At 43.3% G+C, this 14,069-nt stretch overlaps 1 protein-coding gene across 1 annotated transcript in view; it reads left to right on the forward strand.

Moving 5' to 3' along the window:
- The first annotated feature begins 10,476 nt into the window (after positions 1-10,476).
- Positions 10,477-14,069, forward strand: part of ADAMTS2 (ADAM metallopeptidase with thrombospondin type 1 motif 2) — a 177,647-nt gene continuing 174,054 nt past the window's right edge. Inside the window, exons 1-2 of the mRNA XM_039559584.1 lie at positions 10,477-10,601; positions 11,560-11,921. Coding sequence (XP_039415518.1) covers positions 10,514-10,601; positions 11,560-11,921 — 450 coding nt within the window. The 5' untranslated portion in view covers positions 10,477-10,513. The remainder of the gene's footprint in view (positions 10,602-11,559; positions 11,922-14,069) is intronic.

Consider the following 14,069-nt stretch of genomic DNA (forward strand, 5'->3'; position numbering starts at 1 on the left):
CTGTTTCCGTAAGATTGAAATTCTGTTTTGAAGATTATTTCCCTTTTGTTCTCCTGCTTGCAATATTCAGTTAAATATAGGAGAGAATCAGCTTCATGAGAAGCTTCAAGTTTTTATGATATCATGGGAATGGCTGAGCTAAAATTGCAATTAAAGACTGAAGCCAGATGGAACACCATCAAGTAAGTAAGACAGGAGTAATGTTGGAATAGGGAAATTTCTAAAGAAACTCAGAAAAGAATAAAACAACTTTCTCTTAGAGGCTTGAATAACCTTGGAAAAGACAGCATCTTAGAAATACTTGGTCTTGTCATAAAACTGCTTGCTTTTCTTTCTTCTCCCATGGAACACGGCAGGTACAAGTTAAAATACAAGACCAACTGAAGGAAGAGTACAGTAGATTTCTTGAAGACACTAAACAAACCAGCTGTTTTTCCCTTGTCCCTCAAAACCAGAAATGCTCGTATTTTAGTACATACATATTCAGTAGCAAGTAATGTTTGAATAATCACTTAGAGGGAAGGGGTGAAGGAGTAATGAGGTGGTATTTGAAACTCTCTAGGAAGAGATTCCTCTTCCATGTGGACAAGGATTTGTCTTGATTTGTTTACCAATTGTGCTCCAGCTGCATTTTCCCTTTTGCTCTTGATATAACTTATTTCATAATTGGTATAATTTACAGTCAGAGCTATGTCTTCTTGAGAGATCCTACATACATTCTAGCACTCTATATTTATATGAGAAACCCCATGATTACCATCATGATAAATTATTAATTTAACTATTGCCAGTTGACATAACTACGACATTTCTATAGAATATTTCAAGCATATTTCTAAGAGATGATGCAATTCAGAAGAATATATGGCTCTTGTTAAAATATTTAACTGGAGTCACTTTTAGAACGATGTCTGATGTCTGCTCCTTAGTTTGTGCATCTGTATTTGTGTGTACACAGCCACAGGGAAGAGAGGTTTTACAAAGGAAAGGTACAGAGATTAAAAACTGATTAGTTTTAAGAATCTCCTCCAGAATCACGCACATCAGTACATATATATTGTACAGGACATGTACTTCTTGCAAAACCTGCCAGGCACAGAATGAAATTCCTTTTATGAGGACAGCTGGAGAGTTATGCAACTTCAGGAGGATTATGCAGATGTGTATAGGCCATGAAGTTGTCTGATGGATTATGAGCCTGTGTAGGTTTGATTTAAAAAGAAAAACAACTTAATTCTCTTCCGTAGTGAATGGAATGTCTCCAGAGAGGGCCAGAAGCCTGGAATCTTCAGAACTTAGAGTCTGATGAATGCACAGGCCTATACTGGTGTCTTCAGTCTGACCAGCAATGAGAATTGACCAAGTTTAGGCAGGACCTGTGTTATTCTGTACAACCTATAATGGAAATTATGTTCTCAGTCTCTACAGAACGTGCCCAAAGCTCAGTGTAGAAAGACTATTTGTAAATTAGTCCTGTTGAAATCCTTTTGTAATATGCCACCTAATGAAGATGGATATTTTACACAGTTGTATTAAACTGTAAAACATTAAGCAGACATGCTCTATCAAGAATTGCATCAGTTGTAATTAGGAGGCAGATGTCATTTTACCTACTCTTTCACTGTAAGAGTTTGATCCTGTTTGTACTCAGGCATTGCCCTGGCAAAACTGAGTGCCACAATCTTCAACATTTGCAAACAGGAATGCTGGAAGCAAATATGCAGAGTGAAAGGCACAGCTATTTCTGGTGGCTGAGGGCTCTGTCCACTCAACCACAACACGCCTTCGAGCTGGAGAAAGCTGCAGGGAGTCCTGCAGGTCCATCATGCTGTTTCCACAAATGCTTTGGAGAAATGCACTCATGAACAGAGATCAGAAACTAGAGTTGTTCTTGCTTTTAAAGAATTCATCTTTGACATAGACAAGATGCACAGACCACTTTTGAAGTTCAGTAATTCATGTACAGCAGTGCCTAAAAAAGACAGAATCCAGAAGTTATTTCAGGAGAAACTTGTCAGAGAATGCAAAGCACGTTCACTTTTATCATTGATACAGTATCCCTTATGTAGTATCACATCATTATTGTGAGCATAAAAACAGATCGATAAAATACTCCACTGCAGTTGGTTAACTATTCTGAAACTAAAGCAGCCCAAAACCCCCTAAACTGGCCCATGAATGCCTGAGGAAATAAATTCTAGGGGATCATGTTTAGTAGATATACTTCATGTTTATCACCTGCTTCTGTGTTTAGGGATTCTTTGCTGTCTGGCTATGAAATGCACCTTAAATAATTGCCCAAAACTACAAGTTAGAGGCAGGGATGCTGTAAGCACAGCAGGCTGAAATGATTCAAAACCATGTTGTCAATAGGTGATCCTGATTGTATTAACATCCATTTCAGATGAGGGTCACAGCTCTTAGTTCAGTGAATTCACTCTTGATTTATATGTCTATAAAGGACAGGAACAATCATAAGATACTCCCTGTGATACTCTGAAATCAATACAAAGGACCAAAGAACAAGGAAGGCTGCTAACAAGCTTTCACGTCATGGACTGAGCGCTGCAGTCTACTTGTCAACCATTGGTTGAAAGTGGAGCAAAAACCAGTTATAAATTTGCTAAACATTAGATATCCGTTTGAAAGTGATTTTATTACATTTGTGAAATAAAGAAGGTCATTAGAAACATCAAGATTTTCCCTTTGTTGCCTTGGGGCACTGAAATGCCTAATGTGTGATTTGCACTTAACTGCTCTAAGCCAGCTTTCTGCAGCTTTGAATTTTCAGGTGATAATTATTTCTTATTATGCTTTCTGAATGTGTTTCCTTAAATTTCCATTTCTGTGAGCTTGCTCTATTATTTCCACTAAACTGGACTTTCTGAAGCTGCAACAATTCTTTTTGTGTAACATAGAGCAGGCTTACCCAAGTTAAAGCTCTTCCTACTAGGCTAGACCCTGACATGTCATTTGAAGAATAAGCTGAAGAACAGCCAGAAACATTTGGTTGTTTTACTGCATGTGTTTCAATAATAGCCCTGGGCTTACTAGAGATTTTCCATGCAATTTTCCTTTGATGCTGGTGTGACACCATTTCTAGTTCACTCTAGGAGTGGCAGCTCACACTCAAGTAAGTTCTGATTGGGGATTAAAAAGAAGGCAGTGATGGGATCCAATTTCTGCATGATAAAGGTGAATACAAATTATTCTATTCTTAGTCCTTGTCTCAAATTTTTCTTAGTGAAAAATTATGCAAGTGGCTTGCTTTTAAATGCTCCTAAAGAATTCCTGCCCTCATTTCCTCATGTGAATGAGTGAAGGATTAGGCAGAGCTTCCATGTGCAGTGCCACATCATTTGGCAGGCTTGGAGACTGGAGCTAGAGGAAATGCAAAATTCACAATCTTAACATAACTCTCTTGTAAGAAAATGCACATTCCCAAAAGTTTCCCATTTCCCAACTGTCTGAGAATTGTTTTCCTTTATCCTTCAGGCACTGTGATTGTGACCTTCCCCCTGAGCTGGCAGTTCTCCCTAAGTCAAATTCCATGAACCTTCTGAGCTTGTTTGACTTGAGGCTGCAGATATTCCATATTGGATAAGATCCCAGTAATCTGCTGTGCTTTTCCTTCTGTGTTACTTATATACTGAAACAGCAGCTACAGAAATTCTATCATTTCTGTGACTGATGAAAAACCTCTTAAAATATGGGGTCCTGGGTAGTAGTAAGTTTTCCTTATCCTAATTTGTAAGGCCTTCTCTGATGAAGCGTGGTGGAGCATATGAATTCAGTATTTCTGCCACTGCTTAAAGCTTAAACTCATCTCTGAAGATGCAATTATTTACGGTTTTCTTCCTTTCAGCTTTATGGCTCCCAGCAAGCATGATTAAGGGGAAAAAAATAAAAAGGCTAAGTTGCAAACGCACGGCATCTCTCGAGGAGATGGAGTAGGCGGTGTGAAGGGAATTAGCTTAAGACTTCTGTTGTTAAAGGATAAAATTATTCAGATAAATTGTTTGTAAATGTAAAGAATAAATACTATTTGAAAAGTGTGCCTACGTGTAATAGATAAGGACTGCAGAGATGATTTTTTAAAATATTATCCAACCTGTTAGGATTTTGGGATGGAAATCTTTATTTTTGTACTTGTTTCACTAAACTGTTGTATTGAATTTTGTACTTAGGGAGGTCACTTTCTTCAGTGTCTTACTAACTCAATAGACCTCAGTCTCAGCTGAGCCTTCTAGGCATTACTTCAATACAAATATACAAATAATGATTCTGAAACTGGAAAATCTCCCTGTCTATTTTAAATGGGTATTTGTTTTTAGTGAAGATATAAATTACTAAGATGTCCTATTATCAGAGTGCAGCTGTGAAACAGGCAACGGGAAAGTAAAATTTGTTTTATTTGAAGAGAGAATTGAATCTGGAGATCTTGGTAAGTCTTAATTTTCAAAAATTATCTGTTTTGGGAATAATCTTGCTTTTTGGTTGTACTCAGATTTATTAATAAGTGTTAAAGAGGTATTTGCCACTAGTTGTTAGGAATATTTTTGCTTTGTTTCTTAATATATACTCTTTATGTGTATATACTGACTATATATATCACTAAAACAATGCTTAAACTGAACAAATGACCGATTAATATCAGCAGTGGGTGAATCAGTGAAAATGAGTGGTGTGGTTTTTCTGGAGAGTGAAGAAATCTGCATGGCTGAAATGCTTCTGAAATGATTTCTTTCTAGCAGAACAATTTGTAAGTATGGTTGGTTGAAACTGCTCCGTCAAAAATGTTTCTCAACAATAAATTAGTATGTTGACTGGAAACATGTTTTCCCTCCAGAAATGTTTCTTCTGGAAGAAGTTGAACCTTCTCTTTTTAAAAAGTCATGGTGCACAAGGCCAATATATTTCAGCCAAACTTGCTAAATGTTTTCCTGGGAAAATTATGTATGGTTAGATTTGTACTGGGAAAAAATCCCAAACCCTTTTTTGGGTCCTAAACTTCCTTTATAGGTAAAGCTGACAGGGAAAGTGATTTCCCTGAGAGTGGCAGATCTGAGTGCCATCAGACTTTTGTTATATTTCCCAGATCTTGCGCAAATCTGAACTTAGTGACTTGTCCCAGTCTGTGGCATAATAAGATGTTAAATAAGGATTGTCTTTCTGCAAGGTTGGAAGAATGTTGATAGGCAGGATGGGAGTGCTTTATTGTCACTGCCTGTGTACTTGATGTTTTTGAGATTTCTGACCTAGGAGAGTTATTTTGGTATCAGATTGACATGAGCAATATGAAGAAGGGTAGAACAGTACTGAAAAATTGTTTGGTTCATTCATTGACTCTATTCTCTCCCCTCAAAACAGGTCTCTCTTATACTGGAAAGGAACTGGTTAGTAGCAAATGAGAATTCTTCAAGAGGAAAATCAAATGTCCCAGTACTAATTAGTTGAAATTAAGATCATTCAAATATTTATATAGAGAAGGCAAGTATTCCAGGAACATGCTGGGATAAATCACATGGCTGGAATATTAATAGTGAGGCAATAAATCTGAACAGAAAGAATCAAGGTGAAAACATAGGGGAGGGATTGCACTATTTATCAAAAGACAATTACACTAGCTGGTAAATAGAGACGGTTAGTGGAAGAAGTGGTAACAATGAAATTTTGCATTTTCTCTGTCAGCATAATACATAAAGGGGAATTAAGATGGGACATCTATTATGGGCCACAAAGTCAGGACAAAGTGACCGAACCAAATACTGAAGCTGCTGAAGGAAGCTTGAATCCACCCCTGCTTTTCTGTTACTTCCTTCTCTGGACCTGAGTGCAAACTTGTGTGTGCTGACAATTCAGGTGCAAGGCTGTGGTCAGGCAGGAGCTCTGGGCCAGCACAGAAGGAAACTGAACCTGTGTTATCAATGAGCACAGACCAGAGAAGGTACCCACAGCTGGTCCCTGTGTGAGCAGCACCTTGCAGATTAATCTCTTGGCCTGAGTAAATTGCAGGCAGCATGGCCTTTTAACTGTCCCAGGCTGCAGGTGTACCAGCAGGTAGGGTTGGGAAGAATGCCTGCTACTCTGTTCTGTCTTGGAAGAGTGGACACTTGAGTCTTAGACAGCCAAAATGAGAGTTAAGTCCCATCATCCAACAGTGAAAGGTTTCTGTCTGCCTAAGTTTTTCTGAGCAAAGTTCCTTAATCCTCTGAAATTCTGGGATATGTCCCATGCTGCTCCTGGCTCAGCGGAATCACCAAATCTCTTGAGGAGCCTGGGCACACTGAGCATGTCTGGGAAGGGCATAGGAGCTGATTCTCAGAAATCTCAGGATGAACAGGCAGAGGGGATGCCCTTCTTTTACACCTTCAGTCAGTAGTTTTCTGTTGAAGGCAGGATTTTATTAGTCAAAGATGTTAATATCTTTTGTAATATTACCTGATTTCTTACTTCAGGAACCTAAGGGACTAGCCTGGGTATTACTGCTTTAATTTAGTTAATTTTCACTTTACTTATCTTAGAATATTTCTTTGGCACTTTCTTAAAAAAGAAGTGGAAGTGAAATTATTAGCAAGAGCTGAATAATTTGATAATTTATTAATAGTTCAATTGGTCTATTTTTTGTGTGATGCATTGTTTTGTTACTGTGCTAAACTAAAGGGGGGGAAGGTAGGACTGTTCCAATTTTAATTACTGCTCTTTAGCTTGCACTGCTTCAAAATCAGCATTAAATACATGCTTTTTTTTGGAGGTAGTATGTCATAGTGCCACATAATGGCAAAAGGGTTCAAACAATATGAAGCCTGGAAATGTCAAGTGTGAAGGAAGAGAACTGGCACACTATTTTAATTTTTCTTCCTTTTTATTAAACTTTATAACATTGCATAGCCACAAAATGTGCACGGCAGTCAAGGGTGAGAGCAAAGACAATCATCTGCATGAGAAACACAGGCAACACACAGTCCTTGTGCAGACAGGTACCATCTTCCTCATCAGGAGGTCAGGAATGAGAATTCCCCTTTTGGGGAACCTCTTACCTGAGAGCTTGGACTGCTTTGGGCTATAAGCAGACTCAAAGTTACCTGCTTAGGTGATGGTGTGCCCTTTGCAGAAGGCAAAATGCTGCAGTCCAGCATCTCCCCTCACAGCCCCACTAACATAAGCAAAAGAGTGATTTTCCCTTGGAAACAGCAAGAGATCTTAGAAATTTCAGATACAGTAAATTTCTCATTGCAATGTGCAGTTATATGTGTTTTAAACATCTTCAGAGCAGTATTGGTGATTAAGCTTAGGATCTTTTCATTTTCCTAAGCAAAATTAAATGTTGTGAGAACGTCTCCAAGGGAAGGTCTGGCTGCAGTTTATGGAGATGTACCCTAGCTGGAACAGGAACAGACAGCACAAACTTGGTGTGGATTAGAAGATCTGTCAATCCAATAAATACTCCAGTCTGTGCTGAGCTCCATATCGGTTCAGTTACAGGACTGTTCATACCTCTGCTGACTTGTTTAAAGCTACTTCAGGTATTTCAGCTGCTAGAACACCTTTCCTTCAGCCTGGGCATTCATTCAGGACAAACAGAGCATCATTTTCTCCTTTCTATATGCCTGTATCTGGTGAAGGCAAACATCTATGTGACCAGTCATGGTTGGCAGCAGCACAGCCATGCTCTCAGATCGAAGTAGCCAAGCACAGTTGCAGTATCTAGTCCTTCTCCCTTCATTCCAGTAAAATAAATATGATGTGACTTCATTCACACCAATTAATTTAGAGGTTTGTGGTCTATAATTAGTGCAGCAGTCCATACATTCCACATTGAGTTTTTCTAGTTGTTCTAAAAAGTATAGAAGCATCATACTGGAGAGAGCCATGGCAATGCCCCACTAAGGAAATCCAGGCCACAACCTCATCTGTCTGTGACAAGAATCCCAGTTCAGGAAATGGAGAACTAGTTTTGAGGAGGGTATTTCCCTGAATTTCTCTGCTACAGTGGTGTAAGTGATGTAAGAACTTCTCTTCTTGAATTTCAGTCCTCTGGGCTCTGTGGTGGTTGGCATGCTTTGGGCCACCTTCTCAAACATGGATCCATTTTTCCTGTGGAAGGATAAGGGGCCATGTGGCACATCCTCAGTTGGTCTAAATCGCACTGAGAACCTATTGCAGAAAATCTTGGCTCTGCTGAAGTCAGTGGCAAAACTCTCACTGACTTCAGTGGGGATCAGAATTTATTCCAGCAAGTGCAGTGGAAGCAGAGCTTTTACCAACTGCAGCTCTGGCTCCATTGTTTGACACTTGTTCTCAGTTTGGTTTTGTTTAAAATTTTAAAGGAGTTTGTAAAACAGTCCCCCCCAAGCCCTGGAGCCCATGGAGCTTTTGTCTCCATGTGATAAGGTAACAACATGTGCACATAGAACTGGATTTCTGTATAGAAATAAACTGCATGAAGGCAGTTACTGATTCTTTTTGTTTATATCATTACTCTGCAGTACAGCTGTTATCCATATTAAAGCATATTTTCTAACCTCCAGTATTTTTAAGAGTAAAAAATCCATCTAAATTAGTAGAATTATTGGCTGGGTTGTTTTGTGTTTGTATAATCAATTCTGTCTCCTTTTTTCTTTTTTTTGACGAGTCATATACAAATAAGAACTTTGATTTCAAATGTAGAGGGCCAACCCCTCTCCATTTCAAGTTTTTGTGCAGAAGTTATTTCAATTTGAGCGGGATGGGATAGATGAAACATAAAAAAGCCACATCATCAGCTTAAAATACAAGTCCAATAAAAATGAAGTTGGAACTTTACCAGCTGTGTACTGATGAAAGCATATGAGATTTTAAGTAAGAGAAGCTGCTCAATATGGACTCAAAACCAAACCAAAACAAAAAAAAAAAAGAGCCAACAGAAAACCAAACCAAAAGGAAGAACTGGGAGAGGCCTGGTGCAGACAGCAATTCCAAATAGGGGTAGTTTGAAAAGATAAGAAAAGGGACGTTTTAATGCAATGTACAAGTTGATCTACCTCATAATTCAGAATAATCTTTCCCTTTTTATCCTTAACCTAAAAAATGTGAAAGCCAAACCAGAACATCAAACAGAAATCATATACTGCCATAACTGATCAGGGCTGGGGTCCATAAAACCTCACCATGGGCACAGAGCAGGACTGGCTTGCTGTTATTTTTCTTCTATACCCTTCATTTATATCCATAATACAGGGGTGGAAGGTAATAGCTGGACCCTTAGTCATAAAGGAGCAAGAATAGTCAAGGATACCCAGGAAAATTCCTTGGCAGAAGACCAGCTTCCTGCAGGAAGCCATTGCCTGCAGCTTTCCAGAGAGGTCTAACACATGCAGATACAGTGAAAATCAGCCTGGGGTAGGTAAGGCCGTGGGCTGGCAGGGCCAGAGGAAGCACAGGAAGGGCTAATAAGATTCTGCAAGGTTAAAGAGTGAAGTGGTGAAAACAGCAGATGATCCCAGGAATGTAAAAGCCGAGTAAATATATACATTATCTGAAGGGAGTAAGTGGTATGGCATTAATCCTGGCCATATGGAAACAAATATAACTTGTTTTTTACCATAAAGGCCACTCTAGATTATTTAATTATTTTAAAATCCTTCTTCTATATTGTATTTATAGTATTCCTAAAGACTTCCTGGGTCTATCTCTCCAATTGCAGATATTTAATATAAGATTGCAGGAAGCAATTTCAGTCTTATTAGCAAATAGTCCAAAGAATTTTTCCTGTGAAATGGCTGCTTAGAGTAATTTACTGGATCAGATGAAGACCTCTGATAGTGATTTGCCTCTGCTGGTGGCACTTTTTCCATTTGGGTCCCTGCTGTCAGCTGGAAACCAAGACTGCAACACAGCTCATGCCGAGGTGCCTTAAGTTTCCCTCGTCTGTCTCTGGTGTTCCTTGACTACCCGTTTCCATATGGATGCACAGCCGGGACGGCGCAGCCCGCGGACCTCGGTGGCGGGACGCTGCCCCAGCGCCCGGGGGCTCCCGAGCGCGGCGCGGGGCGTTCCTTTTCGCCTCCACACGCGTTCTGCCAACTCCCGTCCCCGCCGGCGGGCCCGTCCCGGAGCGGGGCGCGGCGCGGGGCGGGCGCTGCCGGCCGGGGCTGCCCGGAGCGCGGCGGGGGCGGCGCGGGGGCTGCCCGGCGGGGCGGGCGGTCCCGTCCCCGCTGCCCGCGGCCCGTCCCCGCTCCCCGCGGCCCGGCTGCGCCTTGTGGCAGCGCCTCTGTCAATCAGCCTGACTTCACTCCGCACGCCCTGTGCTTCCAGTACTATACCCCCGCCGCCTCCTGGTGTCTCTGCTTCGCTGCGAGCCGGGAGCGCGGCCGCCACTGCCGCTGCGGCTGCGGCTGGGCGAATGCGCGGGCGGCGGGGCGCGGGGCAGCGCTGAGCGGCGCGGAGCAGCGCGGAGCGGGGCTGCCGCCTGGCCCGCCCCGGCTGCGGGCAGCCCGGGCGCCGGCCCCCGCGTCGGGCCGGGGCCGCCGCGATGGACCCTCCCGCGGGCATCGCCTGTGTCCTGCTCTGCTGCGCGCTCGCCCTGCCCGCCGGCGCCCAGCGGCGCCCCGGGGACAGAGGTAGGTCTCCGCCGGGACGCCTTCGGGGCGGCTCGCCCTGCCCCGCCGCCGCCGGCCGGTGCCCGCAGCCCGCCCGTCCCAAGTCGGGGCTCGTCGCTCCGCGGCTTTCGGCTCCCCTTGAACTTCTTCTGCGGCTACTTTTGCCGGGTTTCCAGTTGTTTCCTGCAAGCGGCAGGCGGGGACGGGGACCGGGGCAGCCGCGCCGCCGGTGGGGAAGGGACGCGGGAGCGCCCGGCAGTGACAGCGCTGCGCCGGTGCCCGCAGCCCCGCGCCGCCCGCCGCCTGCCCCGCGGAGCGGGCGAGCCCCGGCGGGCAGGGAGCGGTGCCTGGGGTTCCCCGTGCGGGATGAAACACATGGCAGCTCCTCTGCCTCCTCCTCCTCGTCCTGCCCGGGCTATCGCCTCCGTCCAAAACTCTCGGGGTTCCCGCCCGCCGAGACCGCTCCCGATCGCTGCCCGTGGTGTCCCCATCACCGCTCGACTCAAACCCGCCGCACCGGGGGTAGTTCGAGGGACGTGCCTTTGCCTTGCAGGCTTGCCACCTGCAAACCCAGCCTCTACCCCTGCCCCTGCGAGCAGTCCCGAAGTGAATCAACACTGGCCACCCGGGAACCCCCAAAGTCCCCGAGGCGGCCCGGTCACTGACTGGGTGTGCAGGCATGCGGGGTCCCGGCTGGATGGGCAAAAGGGAGCGGGACCCCGCTGCAGGGGCAGGAGTGCGGGGTCCTGATGGGGTGGGGAGGCTCACGCTGCCGTTTGGTATTCTGGGGAGGAAAAGGCAAGTTTGAGTGAACTCTGCACACTTCATGCAGGTGAACCAAGTGCCTGCACAGAGTGCTGTGTCCATCTGCCTTATGTAAGTGTCTGCTGTGCTAATGAATAATGGAATAAAAATCCCGCGGCATCAGGATGTGTTTAGTTCTAGTATCTCTGTCCTCTCTTGCTTTCTCCCTGTATAGATTCAATTCTGAGGAATATAGAGGAGTACAGCCTTGTCATCCCCACCAGCACTGATTCAGAGGGCAGGTTCCTATCCCACTTGGTGTCTGGACCGCCAAAAGCACGCTTTAGGAGAGCTGTGGAGGACTTGCAACATGAAGCAGCAAATGAGCAAATATTTTACAATGTCACTGTTTTTGGAAGAGAGTTTCACTTCAGGTTGCGGCCAAACTCCAGGCTCGTGGCCCCTGGAGCAACAGTTGAGTGGCAGGAGGACTCTGAGGAGACTCATATTGAACCTCTCTATGGGAATTGCCTCTATGTTGGGGATATCACTGATCTGCCAAATGCTTCAGTTGCTATCAGCAATTGCGATGGACTGGTAAGTTACTTTTGTTATTATATCAAAGATAATTATATTAATTTCCTGCAGTCTTTAAATATAAAATGTGTGGACTGTCAGAAACTCACACCTCATATGGTAACTGTGAATGCAAATTAACTAATGTTCCCTTGTGTGGGAATAGCTGCGCTGCACCAGGCACTGCTTTACAGACAGTGGCACTAGAAGTTTGAGCACATGCTCTGAGGTAGCTACTCTGGAACAGAACAGCTGAAACCAGCATTTATGTTGATTTGTGGTAAAGTGACTTGAGGGGTCTGATGCTCTAAACCAGAGGGTTAAGTGGCAAATTCTCAGCATCCTCTTCCACTTCTCACTTCCAGCCTGCAAGGGTAAATGTTAGAAAGAGTTAACCCCAAATAATGGGCTGGGCTACCCTGAAAACAAATTTGATAGGTAAAATACAGTTTTGTCCTGGAAAATTTTAATTTATTCGGAGTCTGTTTTCTTGGATATTTCACTTGGTGAGTTTCATTGCCTAATCAAGTGATTGATGAAAAGTTGCAGAAGACTTTGCGTTTTATGAGCAAAACAGCCCCCTGTGTTACATTTTTCAAAGCTGTGTGTTTTAAAACTGGCTGCAGCTTTCTGTTCTGGAGTGCATGTTCAGCACCCAGATTATCTCTGTTTGTCCCTGACAACTGTTACACTGTCATTTGAGCTGTAATTACTGCACAGCAATTTGTTTAGTGAGAAAAGGGCTATATTTTTTTTTATAATGACCAGTTTATCCAGCCTGTATTTCCTTGCTATAACCTTTAGAGTTTGTAATTTTGAGATTGCTTAAATGTAATGCATTCTGCCTCTGCATAAAGAGCCAGTAGGAGTCATTTGTATTTCTATTTATTTAGTCATAGGAAGTTGTTCGTTTGCTGTGCCAAGAAGATGACATGTATGGAGATAGTATGTTGGCTATCTGAGAATGGAAGGGAATCAAATACTTTTCCCCTTAGTCTTTCCTTTCCTGTGGTTTCTCCTAGCCATGTGCATTCCTGTTTTGAGAAGCAAGTTTTAATGTTGCAGTTGTTTGATGTGGACAGCTGGCTGAGGGTAAGAGAAGCACCAGGACTGAGCAAGAAGAGCCATTCAGACAGCAGAGTGTGAGCCTGCAGTTCTGCCTCGGGGGGGAAGCAAAAGTTCTGTGCTCTCCCTATATCTAGCACAGATCATTTTGTGAAAGGAAAATTTACTTGCTCAAAATTTACTTGCTCTTTACTTTTAGAATGGGGGCAGAGCCAAAGCTCGTCTTCCTTGTTTGTCTGTGCTGAAAGGTGGAGGAAGATTCTGTTGATGGCTACTCCTTGCCTTGTGCTCTTCTCCTCAGCACAGGTGTTGACTGTAGGGGCAGGGGGGGAGCTTGTTCCTGCTTTCTTCCAGTGTTTGCCTGAGTGTGGCCTCCTTATATTTAGAAAAAAGAGTTATAAAATAGAACAGTAGTTAAAGCCAAAGTATGGATGAGACTCTAAAGGTCCAAGGCCTCATGTTGCATGTAAAAATGACAAAGAATGAGAATGGTTTATAAAATGAAGTGAAAATATAAATGAAAAGGCTTTATGAATTACTGCTCTTTTTGCATTTGTAACTTCTCAAATGCAAAGGAGTGAAGCCAGGCCTCAATTCAATGGCACTCATAAATGACTGGAATCCAGAAAGCTACCAGAGGAATTGTAGTTTTCAACCTGGATGCCCAACCCATGCACCTGCCTTTTCCAGTGTTCTTGTTTTCATTAGAAGAAGCTGGAGAGTTGGTCTGGGTTGGGAGGTGCCACATTCTAATCTGGATGATTTTTACGTGGCATTACAACTTCTGTGGTTCTGCTAATACATTTGGAAATGGATTACTGCTTCCTCCAGGGTGCATCTATACGGTAGATGTTGCAAGGCAGAGACGTATTTTTTTTTGCCCAAGTCACTGAAGCCTTCCTGCAGGAAGCATTGCCTCAATACCTTTAGGCTGTAAAGATTTCCCTGAGATTGTGCAGTAAATCTGTTTTGGAACAACAAATTGAACTCCAGTCCCTTGGGTAGCATGTTCCATCTCTACCCTTTCCCTCCATTTCAGTTTCTTTCTTTCTTGCAGGGTGAGAGTATAAAACAGATTATCAATAGAATTACACAAACTCCAAG

Source organism: Corvus cornix, chromosome 13, assembly GCF_000738735.6.
Source record: "Corvus cornix cornix isolate S_Up_H32 chromosome 13, ASM73873v5, whole genome shotgun sequence".
NCBI classification, from domain to species: Eukaryota; Metazoa; Chordata; class Aves; order Passeriformes; family Corvidae; genus Corvus; species Corvus cornix.